The 12,638-nt window shown below is 35.6% G+C and overlaps 1 protein-coding gene across 1 annotated transcript in view; it reads right to left on the bottom strand.

Moving 5' to 3' along the window:
• Nucleotides 1-12,638, bottom strand: part of Cfap47 (cilia and flagella associated protein 47) — a 337,765-nt gene that overhangs the window by 268,789 nt on the left and 56,338 nt on the right. The window contains exons 14-15 of the mRNA XM_029561230.1: nt 4,490-4,706; nt 3,930-4,171 (exon numbers count right to left, since the gene is read on the bottom strand). Of these exons, the coding sequence (XP_029417090.1) occupies nt 3,930-4,171; nt 4,490-4,706 (459 nt within the window). The remainder of the gene's footprint in view (nt 1-3,929; nt 4,172-4,489; nt 4,707-12,638) is intronic.

The raw sequence follows: 12,638 nt of genomic DNA, 5'->3' as shown, positions 1-12,638 counted from the left end.
ACAACTGTAACTCCAGCACCAGGGGATCTGACACTCTCTTCCAACCTCTGTAGACACTGCACAACATGGATGCACTTAGATACATGCAGGCAATACACTCATACACATAAAATAAAAGTAATAAAATGATTTTTTTTAACTATTGAAAAATTTGTCATTGCAATAAGCACTAGGCCTAGAGATGGTTTGATATGTTAACAATGAAAAAGTCTTTTGTCATCTCTGAGAAAATTGCTCTCTCTAATATCCCAATATTCTGTAGTGACTTTCCAACAGGAATTATGAAACTTTCAGAGAAAATGAAGTACCATTATGAGAGACTTAAATAAATAAATAAATAAATAAATAAATAAATATACATACTCCTAGAGATGTAACTTCTAATGTAGATAAAAGTAATGAATGTGTCTTTCTTTAATTGAAATATTTTGAGAGCCCATATGATATCAGAAATATTAAGTATGAAATGCTGTAATTGTTAATTTCATCATTTTAACAGAAAATGGTGAATAAAAAGGCAAGGCTGGAGAGGTGGTTCAGTGGTTAAGAGCACTGACTGCTCTTGCAGAGGACCCGGGTTTGACTCCCAGCACCCACGTGGCAGCTACGTACCATTTTTAACACCAGTTCCAGGAGAATCTGAAGCCCTCTTCTGACCACTGCGGCACTGTAAAACATGAGTGCACTCACATACATGGAGGCAATACACTCATGCACATCAAACAAAAATGATAAAGAAAATATTTTTTAAATGCATAATGAGAGAAGGGCTGAGGAAAATCTGAAATACCCCAACAAATTAGAGGAAACTTCTTTATATTGCATTTCAGTTTTGACATGAAGGATAGATGATATGGAAATTTGCAGGAAGGCAAAGTTTAAGAGAAAGATATTTGACCAAAGGAAATGATGAATTTAATCAGGGAAAACAGCAAAAATTATGTGATGGAAAAATGACTTGGAAGTTATTCCTCAAGAAGACAGATGCTGCTGAAATGGGGACACAGGACACTAAAGGGGGGACATGAGTTACTGCTTAAAAGAATCTTTTTGCCAGGTGTGGTAGCCCACGCCCTTAATCCCAGTACATGGGGGGCAGAGATAGGCAGAGCTCTGTGAATTCGAGGTCAGCCTGGTCTACATAACAAGTTCCAGGTTAGCTGTGGGTACAAGGAGAACCTGTCTCAAATAATAATAATAATAATAATAATAATAATAACCATCATCATCATCATCATCATCTTTGTTTTTGGTAAACTTGACTTGCAGGTAATTCTGGTTTCTCTAATCTTAAAAGAAAAGAAGAAGATAAATAGTGCATACCTGTTTCTTTCATATTGTCCATACAGGGAGATGAAAACACCATTAAAGAATGGGTTTAGTGTAAGGTGAGATGATCAGAAAACACCCAGTGTCATTATTTCAATATTTTCAGGTGTTGACACTGTACTAAGCACATTAATTTATCAAAGAAAGAAGAAAGAGAGCTGTTCATTGAAGTGCTCAGCGTCTAGAGGTCTATCGAGATTACACTGACTGTAAGGAAAAAAAGGTCCTGATATAGAGGGTAAAGAACAGGGGTTTATCTTATATACTTGCAACCCAAGAGATGTGTATCCCAGAGAAGCCTTAACATATTGACACTGGCTTTAATATCAGTGCACTACCTAGCTGCATATACTACTTTTTTTTTCTTATAGCCTTCCTAACTATGGAAAGGCATCAAATAGCAAAGTAGCTGACAGAGCACAAATCCAAGGGTCAGTCTTCCTGGTTTGAATTTCATTCTTGTTCGCTAAGACTTTGCAGTTCATATAATCTCTCCATAACTTGGGTGTATCCTATATAAGATACGAATAATATGTATCTAATGAGAATTTCTGGGATGATTAAATAAACTGTAAGTTATATAACATATGCAAGTTACGTTTGAGTTCTACCATAAAGGAATTTGCTAGAACTGTGCAGAAAGAAATGCTTTTCATAGTGTAGAAGTCACCCCATTTTATTTCAGGTTGTGAAGAAAAAGAAGGAAGATTCAACGATGCAAAAAAATAAAAGGCTTATGAGAGGAGTGTGATAAAAAGGATCATCAATCCATGTTGAGGGATGAAAAAGGAGAAAATTTCCCTGCACTCAGCACAATGATTATATTTTACCAAGAATATTATGCATGTCAGGTAATAGGGAAGGACGTCGTATTGCTACTTTAAGTAAAGCAGGCTTTTGTATGACAGGCACTACATAGGGATTGAGAGAATTCAGAAAGATAGCCTTGAGGATGTAGCTCAGTGAAGAGATGAGAATATCAGAGTAAACGCATTGGAGGACTGAATGAGGGTACTGGCAGGGAAAAGGGTGAGAAAAATAAGCAGAAGCATAAATAAAACATATCGAAAATCAAATTAGAAGTGAAGTATGTCTCAGAAAACATCAGCCCAGTCTCACTATTTCCCTGTTACATTGTTTGTCATCTAAACACAAAGTCAAATAAGATCAATGTCTCAGAATTAAAGGACACACATTTTAATAGAACATTTTCATGTCACTTTAGAAAAAGGCAGGAAGGCATATGACTAAATATAGTATTTGAGATATAAAATCAAAACAGTATAAAAACATGAATGGTGAGAAGTCATAATCTATTCATGTAGAGAGGCAAAAATATATAAAATTGAGTAATAACTGCAATGAATATTCTGAGAGAAATTTTTAAAATTCATGTATTTAATACAAATAATAGATGCTTTCATAAGTACTGTATAAAATGTTTGGCATACTGTAGTGTTTTATTTTTAAATAGAATTTAAAATAATAATGATACTATGCATGTGAATATTTTCTTTGGAATTAAACCATCTTTGCATTTTTGATAGCATAATGGTTACTATGTCTGAAAACATAAAAGGTGTTATGGACAACTCGAAGAAAATAAAAGTAAATATCAAAATATAACCTTTACAATTATTTCTACATTGTGCTAAGTCACTACAGCTGATAAAAAGCTTAAACTGCCCTATCATTCAGTTTAACCTTATTAAAAGGAAAGTTCTTTTTCTACTTTTTAAATTTATCAGTACCTCAAGCTATCTATACAAATTCAAATTCAGTGAATCAAATTTAATATCTAAGATTGCTTTTATAACATTCTGTTATGAACATTTTTTAAAATGTTAGTTGTATTAATCACTAACTACTACTTCATGGACCCTTCTAAAAAAATTAAAATGTAGGAAATTATAAGTCATTGCAAATCTTCTCACAATTATCATTCTCAAACTACGAAATAATGACTTTATCAGTTACTGTGATGGTTAATTTTATGTACTGATTTGTCATATGAGGGACTCTAGTTGTATTGTGAAACATTAACCTAGATATTGCTTTAATAAAATTCAGATGTGATTAAATTACTAGATCTAAGAATAATTGGAAAAGATCGCATATATCTTAGCTATACAATAAGCTAACTTGCTATAAGTAACTATGGTATGGTGGTTATACAGGCAAATGGATATGCACACATTCCCTAATGTCAGTGGGTCCTGCTCAGTAAATTCAAGACCTCAGAAGCCTTGGAATCCCTAAAGGAAAATTAATCTTGCTTCTAGAATGCCTTTGATCGAAAGATTACAGCATCACTTCTTCCCTGGGTATCTAGCCTCCAATCATGACTTGTAAACTTCTGACTTTCTAACCCACATAACTATGTTAAGAACTGACATCTCCATTTTAATATCTTACTGTGTGTTTCTCTGTAGAATCTTAACACAAAATCCATATTTTCAAATCATACTTACATATACTTAAAAAATTACCCATAAGAGAAATCTCTATTTCTATTCTGTACTACAAGTACACATTACAAACTCAATAATTAATGCCTGAATACATGAATAAATAAATGTCTAAATAAAATAAACTATTACCTTTAGCCGGATGAATGGCAAATGCAATTCCTCTTAGTGCACTAACTGGTTTCCATCCAAACTGGGCAGAACAATTCAGTTGATTATATAGCCTTACTGTCCCCCTAAAACAGGTTTTTAATGAGAAGGTTTGTGGTTTCAATACAATTTCATTAGCAGACAGCTCAAGTTTGACAGGTAGGATGACAGCCATCACCAGGATATGTCCACCAGGTATGTTGTTGATTCTAAAGGTAAATGATCTGTAACATAGTAGAAACCTCCAAATTTAACCAATAATGGCCATTTATGATTATATAACTCAGATATATATATATATATACACAATGCATATGCTATAGATTAACATACATAATTAGCACTGAACATGTAATATTTGAAATAACTATGATGAAAAATTAGATGACCACTGAAGTATATGAACACACAAGTATACAATGTGATGCACACAATAGTTTCTCTACTTTGGGATGAACTATAGTAAACACTACAATTATTGAAGTAAAAAGTACATATCTGTAAAAGATTGTGGCAAACAATAGTACAGAAATAAACCTTACTTCCAAAATTTTCCTTTGGTAGCAGATTCAAATACCATTGAAATATATGTACTAGATGTTGGTGGGATCACATATGAAAATTGGTTGGTTTTTTGAAGTTCTTCCAAATCAATATCTAACTGGATCAATATGTACATAGACAGCATATTAACAATATGTAGTAGCTGAGTATTTGTGGATCTCACACAAACATTACCAAAGTTAAGAACAGATGGTCCTGAAAGAAAGCAAATTATTAACTTTAATTATTTCAAAGGAGTTCCTTTATTTTCTAGATTTCCAAAATTTATTTTGGTAAATCGAATCATTCAAAAATAACACAGAAAAATATTTTGTTTAACATCAGACATTATTTGCTATACCTTGATGTAGCCGAGCATAGTTTCATGTTTGGAGAGTATTGCTCATGAATATATTCCAGTATGGAAAATTATACAGTAAAATATTAAGCATAGTAAAACTCTTGATATTGTTTTGCAACATTTCACCAATATCTCTACTCCAAAAAATACAATTATTTTATTCATCAATCTATAATTCATAAAATTAGCAACTTATCCATGACTTATTTACTAAAGATTACCCCGCAAATTTTAAATTTTACATTCTCATTTTTATTTTGACACGAGATTTAACTATATAATCAAGTCCAGCTGTTTCTATGTCCTTTTTCTATGTCTGGATTGCTGGGGTTACAAGTATGCACCATCACACCTTGTTTACAATCTGCCCTTTTTAACAACTTAATTTGGTTATAATTGATATAGACTGTATTGAACATATTTACAGATTTTTAAGTGCTGACATATAAGTATACATACACACAAGTATGTATGAAACAATCACAACAGAAAGATTGACTACTGATCACTCTAAAAAAATGGTCAATTTTCTTTCTAAATTTATTTTAATATAAATTACACTTGTTTGTTTTTATTGATTTATCTTTTTCTGTGTGTGTGTGAGAGAGAGAGACAGAGAGAGAGCGAGAGAGAGAGAGAAAGAGAGATTGGGGGTGGCATGTGTGTGTGCCATAGCATGTGTGGAAGTCAAAGAACAACTTGCAGGAATCAGTTCACTTTCTCTAGAAATCAAATTAAGGTCACTAGACATGGCATCAAGCACCTTTACCAGCTAAGCCATCACACTGGTCTCCAATTTCTAGAGTTTTCCATGAACAAAATAATCTAATATGTAACAGTATTCTATGAATTCTTTCACACAGTTAATTTGCTAGATGTTCATCCAAGTTGTTAAATGCGTCAACAGTCCATACTTTTATATTACTAAGTAGTATTTTGTGAAAGTTAATTTTAATTTTCAAATTGGCACAATCTAGAATCACCTGGTGAGTCTCAATGAGGTTTTGTCTAGATTAGATTGCCTTTGAGACCTGTCTATGGGCACTGTAGTGATTGCCTTAATTGATGTGGAACAATCCAGCTTAATATGGGTAGCAACATTCCCCGGGCTTGGGATCCTGGACTTTACAAGAGTGGGGAAAGTAAGTTGAGCATAGAAGCAGGCAGGCATACATTTCACTCTGATCATTACTGTGGATATGATGTGACAACCTGACTCAGGATGACCTTGTCATTACAACTTCATGGCAGTTGTGGACTATAACCTGAAATAGCGAAACAAAGCAAATCTTTTCTCAACTAAGTTGCTTTTTGTCAGGGTATTTTATCATTTAACAAGAGAAATGAAGCTAGAACATAGACCACACAAACACACGCAAGCAAACACACGCACACACACACACACACACACACACACACACACATATATATATATATATATATATATATATATAATGTTTGTTTATTCACCTGTTGATTGACACTTTATTTCCAGTTATTAGCTCTTTTTAAAATATTCTATTTATTATTTTTATTTTATGTGTATGAGTGTATTGCCTGCATGAATGTAAGTACATTAATGTTATGCAATGCTGTCGGAAGTCCAAAGAGGGCAATTGGATTCCCTGGAACTAGAGTTACGGACAGTTGTTAGCTGCCATGTGGGTACTGGGAATCAAACCCGGGTCCTCTGCAAAATCAGCCAGTGTTCCTAACCACTAAGCCATCTCCCCAGCCACAATTATTAGCTATATTTAAAGCTGCAATAAACATGTGATTAATAAGTATTAATTTAACCATACGATGTAATTTCTTTTGAATAAATATGTAGGGGTAAAATGGATGAATTGCATGGTTGGAATATGTTTGAATGTATAAGAAACCAGAAAATTCTTTTAAGATAGTTGTATAACTACACATGCTCACTGGTAGTACACAATATAAGAGTACAATTTCCCTCATGCCTGAGAAAGTAATTTAAAGGTGAGATGCTTCTGTTTCTTTATTTAACATGAGCCATCTACCAAGCTTATAATAATAAGTAATTTTGGTTTTATTTTGTAATTTCTTAAGAATTAGTGGTGTCAATTTTAATATGTGTTTGATGACTAACTGTATATGTCCTTTAATGAACTGTATATTGATGTTTTCAGCCCATTTACTAAAATATATTTTCTGTTTTCTTAAAATTGAGTCTTTAAAGATTTATTTTAGATTGTAGTTGTAAATACTTGATCAGATATACAATGTATAACATTTTCTCTTAATCTATTGAAAGTTTTTATTCTTCTAGTAATATCTATTTGTTTGGCTGTTCTTTTTTTATTGAGCTCTTTAAATTTCATACAACATTTTTCCACTCAAATCCAGACCCCCACCCCTCCATTCCTCCTCCATCCCCCTCCTCACCAAACCCTATGCACTCTGCCATACATGCTGAGTCCTATTCATTCAGGTATTTATAACCAAGTGTCCTTCAGTGTATATGTGTCCGTTGGAGTCTAGTCAGCCCAGCCAGTGGTTGTTCTTATTTTGAGACATGCCTTACTATGTAGCCCTGGATGACCTTCATGAACTCCAGGCTGGCCTGGAACTCACAGAGATCTGACTGCCTCTCCTTCCTGAGTGCTGGGATTAAATATGTGTGCAACCACATCTGGCCTTCCTACAGGTATCATTACAAAAGCAGAAACATTTAACCAATTAACCTGGTTTTTTTTTTCCTTTCTACTTATGCTTTTGGTTTCTGCTAATCCTTTTACATTATGCTTTTGATGCCAAAACTAAGACATTTTACTTTTCCCAAAGTCAAATATATTTTTCCATGTATATTCCTCTATAAACATGTGCTTTATGATACATTTCTCCAGTTTTCTTAATATGAAATTGATATATTCATATATATAGTATGCAACACAATATATATATAGTGAGTATGAATAAGCAAATGTACTTAAATTATCTGTGACTCACATACCCAGTTTTTATTGGGCAAACATTTAGAATATATTCTTACCAATTTTCAATTATCTAGTAATTTATTATTAGTTATATGCATTGTATTACACAGTAGCTCTCCAGGACTTACTGTAAATGAAATTTTGTTTATTTTGACCAACAACTTAATTTTCTTCCCCATCTCAAATGAACCATTTTAACAATCCTTTACTTGTATGACTTCATTGTTTGTTCTTTCAGTTTTGACACATGATCTCCCTATAGCCCCAGCTGGCCTGGAACTCACTATGTAGACAAGGCTGGCCTCAATCTCACAGATATCTGTCTGCCTCTGCCTTTAAGTGTTTTTTAAATTCCACAAAAATACCACGATAACGTGACATTCGCCTTGTTCTGTTGGAGTTATTTTACTAATCATGGTGTCCTACATACGGATTCATTCAAACGACAGAATTTCCTTCTCTTTTTTGACTTAATTATATTCGTTGTGTATCAATACGTATTTTCTTACTTTTCATTGCATGTTGGGAGCCGTCTCAGCATATTGGGAGACTGAGTCTTAACCACTTCTTCACAACTGTTGACAGGCCTCAGCTGGCTATTTTCCATTCTGCCCGCAGCCTTGGCCCGCATACTTTGGCAGGCAAGCAGAGCCCACAACCTTGGCTCATAGCCGGGGCTGGTAGCCCACGGCCTTGCTCTAGTTATTGTAAATAGCCCTGTTTTCTGTTGATCAGTAGACTCTCGCAGGCACGGGATTGTTGGGGGCCTTTAAACTCCTTCGGGGCAGCCCTCAGCCCCATGATCAGTAGACTCTCGCAGGCACGGGATGGAGCCCGCGGCCTTCACCTGCGATCTTGTTTTATTTTCCAATAACTGCCTTGCTCTCAGTGGATTCCTCCCTTGGAGTTCGACCATAAAAATAGACAATAAACCTTTCAAATGCCTCCTTGACAATGGGGCTGATAGAACCATCTTAAAGCAATCTGAGGTTCCTCCACACTGGGAATTAATACCAGAACCCCAAATAATAGGAGTGGGGGGGCCTCCCAAGCATTCATCACTAAAAATTTCTATAAATGGGAGGACCCTGATGGAGAAGTTGGAACCATAAGACCTCTAATTGCAGATATAGCTACAAACCTCCTAGGACGAGATATCTTGGAAGACCTCAATGTAATTCTTACCACTGGGTCTGAAGAGAAATGTCTTAAAATAAATGATCAGATGAGGTCCCTAAAACAACAGGACCCCCAATTGTAAGGGCTGCTGTTGATTACCAACTTATTTAACTGTATGCTTGTGCTTCAATAAACGAGACTTGATCAGAGCACTTTCTTGTCTCCATTTCTCTTGCCCCTTGACTCATCCACATCCCCACTCCCCAATCCAGGTACCCCGTTGCAGACCCCTCAGGCCGGGGCAATTGCATACTTTATCTTTTGACATATTTTTATCCATTTGTACAATGTAGAATGGTTAAATGGTGAAAATTAACATATGCAGAACCACACATATTTTTCAACTTCATGGTAAGAACATTCAAAATATAATCCCCAAAATTTTCGAGAATACAGTGTCTTGTTCATTATAACTATCATGCTGTACAATAAACACTGATGAAAAGGCCAAGTCTATAGAGGAATGTGGTTGCTACTGAGGCCACAGAATAAAGGAGAATTTTCTTGGTCAAATCTAGGACTGTAATCAGTCAACCTGCAACCTGAGGTTAGAACAATCAACAGAACTCACAAGTCACAAGTCATGGCTCTCATAACAACCTCAGTATTATTGTAGGGTAAAAATGAGTCATGGTCTTTCTATCCTATGATGTCCACTTTCAGATTATATTTGTTTAGATTTTGTACATGATTTAAGTGGTAAAGGATCATTTTTGTCGTGTATCTCGCATGCTTCAGCATCGTTTGTTGTACATACTAACATTTCTGCATAATATTGCTGTAGGAGACCAGTATGATAGAACTTAGGAAAAGATGGGCCTGAACTTTTAAGATCAAGCTACAACCTCTGTTAAGGGCAAGGCATTGAAATCAGTGCCTCATAACCTTTTCAATAACCTAATCAATAACACCAGGTGTGTGTAACTGAAATTAAGACATCTCGGGTTGCCAGCCCTGATACATTCCCTTGTCTTGATAAAAGACCCTCCACCCACACTAAAGGATTGAACATCCTTCTGGGACATATTACATGAGCACCCTCTGTTTTATGTCTGGTTGAATTTTATATGTACCCTGGACACTGCACATACCCACAAGCCTCTTTTTGTGCATAAACTTACTAAACTGGACAATAAAGTTGGCTTGCTCCAAAGAGACTCAAATCCCAGAGCCAAGCCCTGCACCACCGGTATCACCATCATGAATCAAGGGACCCCTGCACAATGCCTTTGGATCTTTGCTACAATTCAGTTATGCATACAGATGGGGTCTAATTTGTGATCCTTATATTTCATTTATTTATATATCTTTATTCTATGATTGTTAAAGCTTTATAATAAGACTTGACTAAAGTAATATTTTCATTTTTCCAAATTATTTTAGCAGTTCCAATTATTTTCCATTTTCAAATGAACTAAAAATGAGACTTTGAATTCCTACAAAGTAACTTGCTAAGATTTTGATAAGTATTATAATAAATACATAAAAATAGCAACATTTTTATGAGCTGGATAGATGGCTCAGCAGTTAGGAACAATAGCTATTCCTGCAGAAGACCCCGGTTCGATTCCCAGCACCCACATGGCACCTAACATCTGTCCGTAACTCCAGTTCCAAGGGCTCCGACAAACTTTCTGTCCTCCATGGGCATTGCAGGACATGGGTGCACTTACGTACATGCAGGCAAAACACGTATAAACATAAAATAATAAGGAAACAAGGTCAAGAATCAAAAATGGGACCTCATTAACCTAAAAAGTTTCTGTACATCAAAGGAGGCAAACAGGGAAGTGAAGAGAAAACCCAAAGAATGGGAGAAAATCTTCACCAGCAACACGTCTGACAGAGGTTTAACATTCAGAATATATAATGAACTCAAAAAACAAAGAATCAAGACAGGAAGTAACCCAATTAAAAGATGGGCTAAGGAGCTGAACAGAGAGTTCTCAAAAGTAGAAGATGGCTAAGAAGCATCTTAAAAGATGTTCAACATCACTAGCAATTAGGGGAATGCAAATTAAAACCACTTTAAGATCTCATCTTATCACAGAGTGACTGGTTAAGATCAAGAGAACAAATGATACCAAATGTTGACGGGGATGTGGGGAAAGGGGAAAACTCATCCACTGCTGGCGGGGCTGCAAACTTGTTCAACCCCTATGGAAAGCAGTGTGGAGAACTCTTAAAAAGCTACAAATGAACCTACTATTTGACCAGTTATACCACTCCTTGGCATATGGATGAGTTCCCAAAGAAGTCATCCCATTGCAGAGACACTTGTACATCCATGTTTGTTGCTGCTCTTTTCACAATAGCTAAGAGATGGAAGCCAACTAAGTGTCCCTTAATTGAACTGATGTGGATAATGAAAATGTGGTTCATTTATATGATGGAGTTTTACTCAGCAGTAAAGAAAGATGAAATCATGAAAATTGCAGGTAAATGGAAGGAACTAGAAACTGTTATACTAAGTGAAGTAACACAGGCTCAGGAAAAAAAAAAAAAATCGACACATGTCCCGCCTCATAAGTGGATCCTAGAACGAAATCCTGATAAGTGAATATGTATCCAGATATAACTACAGGAATCAGGATAATGGAAAGGAACCAGAGAGGTAAAGGAAAAGAAAGAACCTGAAAGAGAAGAATAGAAGGAAACAGGCATTAAAAAGGGAGATATGAATAAAAATTGGGTTACTTTAATGGAGGGGGAAGGGGAGCATATAAAAGGAACCTAAGGGACAAAAGGAAAGAAGGAGCTCAAGAGAGGTAGGATAGGAGAAGGGTATTATTAAGGAAGAAAGGTGGAAAATGAGGGCACCTTAATTGGTGAAAACATGATGGAGGGGTTAGAAAATGCGAGAGAAAAATAATGCCTAGCTAGTTCTAAAAACCAGAGGAAACCATATTACTCCAACAACCCACTGACAAATTATGCATTCCAGATCAAGAAATATATGTCTAGGCAAGATTTATCTGAAAACAATTGGTCTTTGCCCAATATTTATCTACATGACACACAGTAATTAAAAGTACCAGACTGGTGGAACTAAACTTCTTGGATGTTTAACAGACATACTTTGAGGCCTATACTAATTTGGTCAGAGGGACATAAAGGACAGTTTTTGCTCCTTGCCCTCCTAGGTTGACTAGTTCTAGGGGACTATAAACATCATTCAAAATGTTCTGTAATTGTGGTGAGTCCCCTGTCCTCTTGATCAAGGAGGCCAGGGAGACCCCAAGCCCATGTGATCCCTGAGAAACAGATCCTCAAACTGCCTTAAGAGTAAAAATAAATTGGTTTATCTGGGCCAACTGTATGGCCTTAAACACCCAAAAGGAAAGTATAACCAAAGATTAAAAGGGCCAATATAATTTTTTAAGAGACCATATGTACAGCTAAAGGCTACATAACACGGAACAATGCCAGATAAAAGATACCTTCTTTTGAGTTGTTGGCCAGGGTAGCCCAAGGGATGCCCAGATAGTAACTCTGCATAGAACTGGGAAAATGAACAGCAGACTCCAATCTTATCTAAAGGAATATTGACAACTGATTGCTGCTAGATGAGGAACAGCTGACCTTCCTAAAACAAAGACCTCTAGATAGGCTGACTAGATTCACCGGATGGACAAGCAGTGGGCAATG

This window comes from Nannospalax galili, unplaced genomic scaffold, assembly GCF_000622305.1.
Source record: "Nannospalax galili isolate Female #2095 unplaced genomic scaffold, S.galili_v1.0 scaffold1733, whole genome shotgun sequence".
Taxonomy (NCBI): Eukaryota; Metazoa; Chordata; class Mammalia; order Rodentia; family Spalacidae; genus Nannospalax; species Nannospalax galili.
This window is presented reverse-complemented; position numbering and strand designations above follow the sequence as displayed.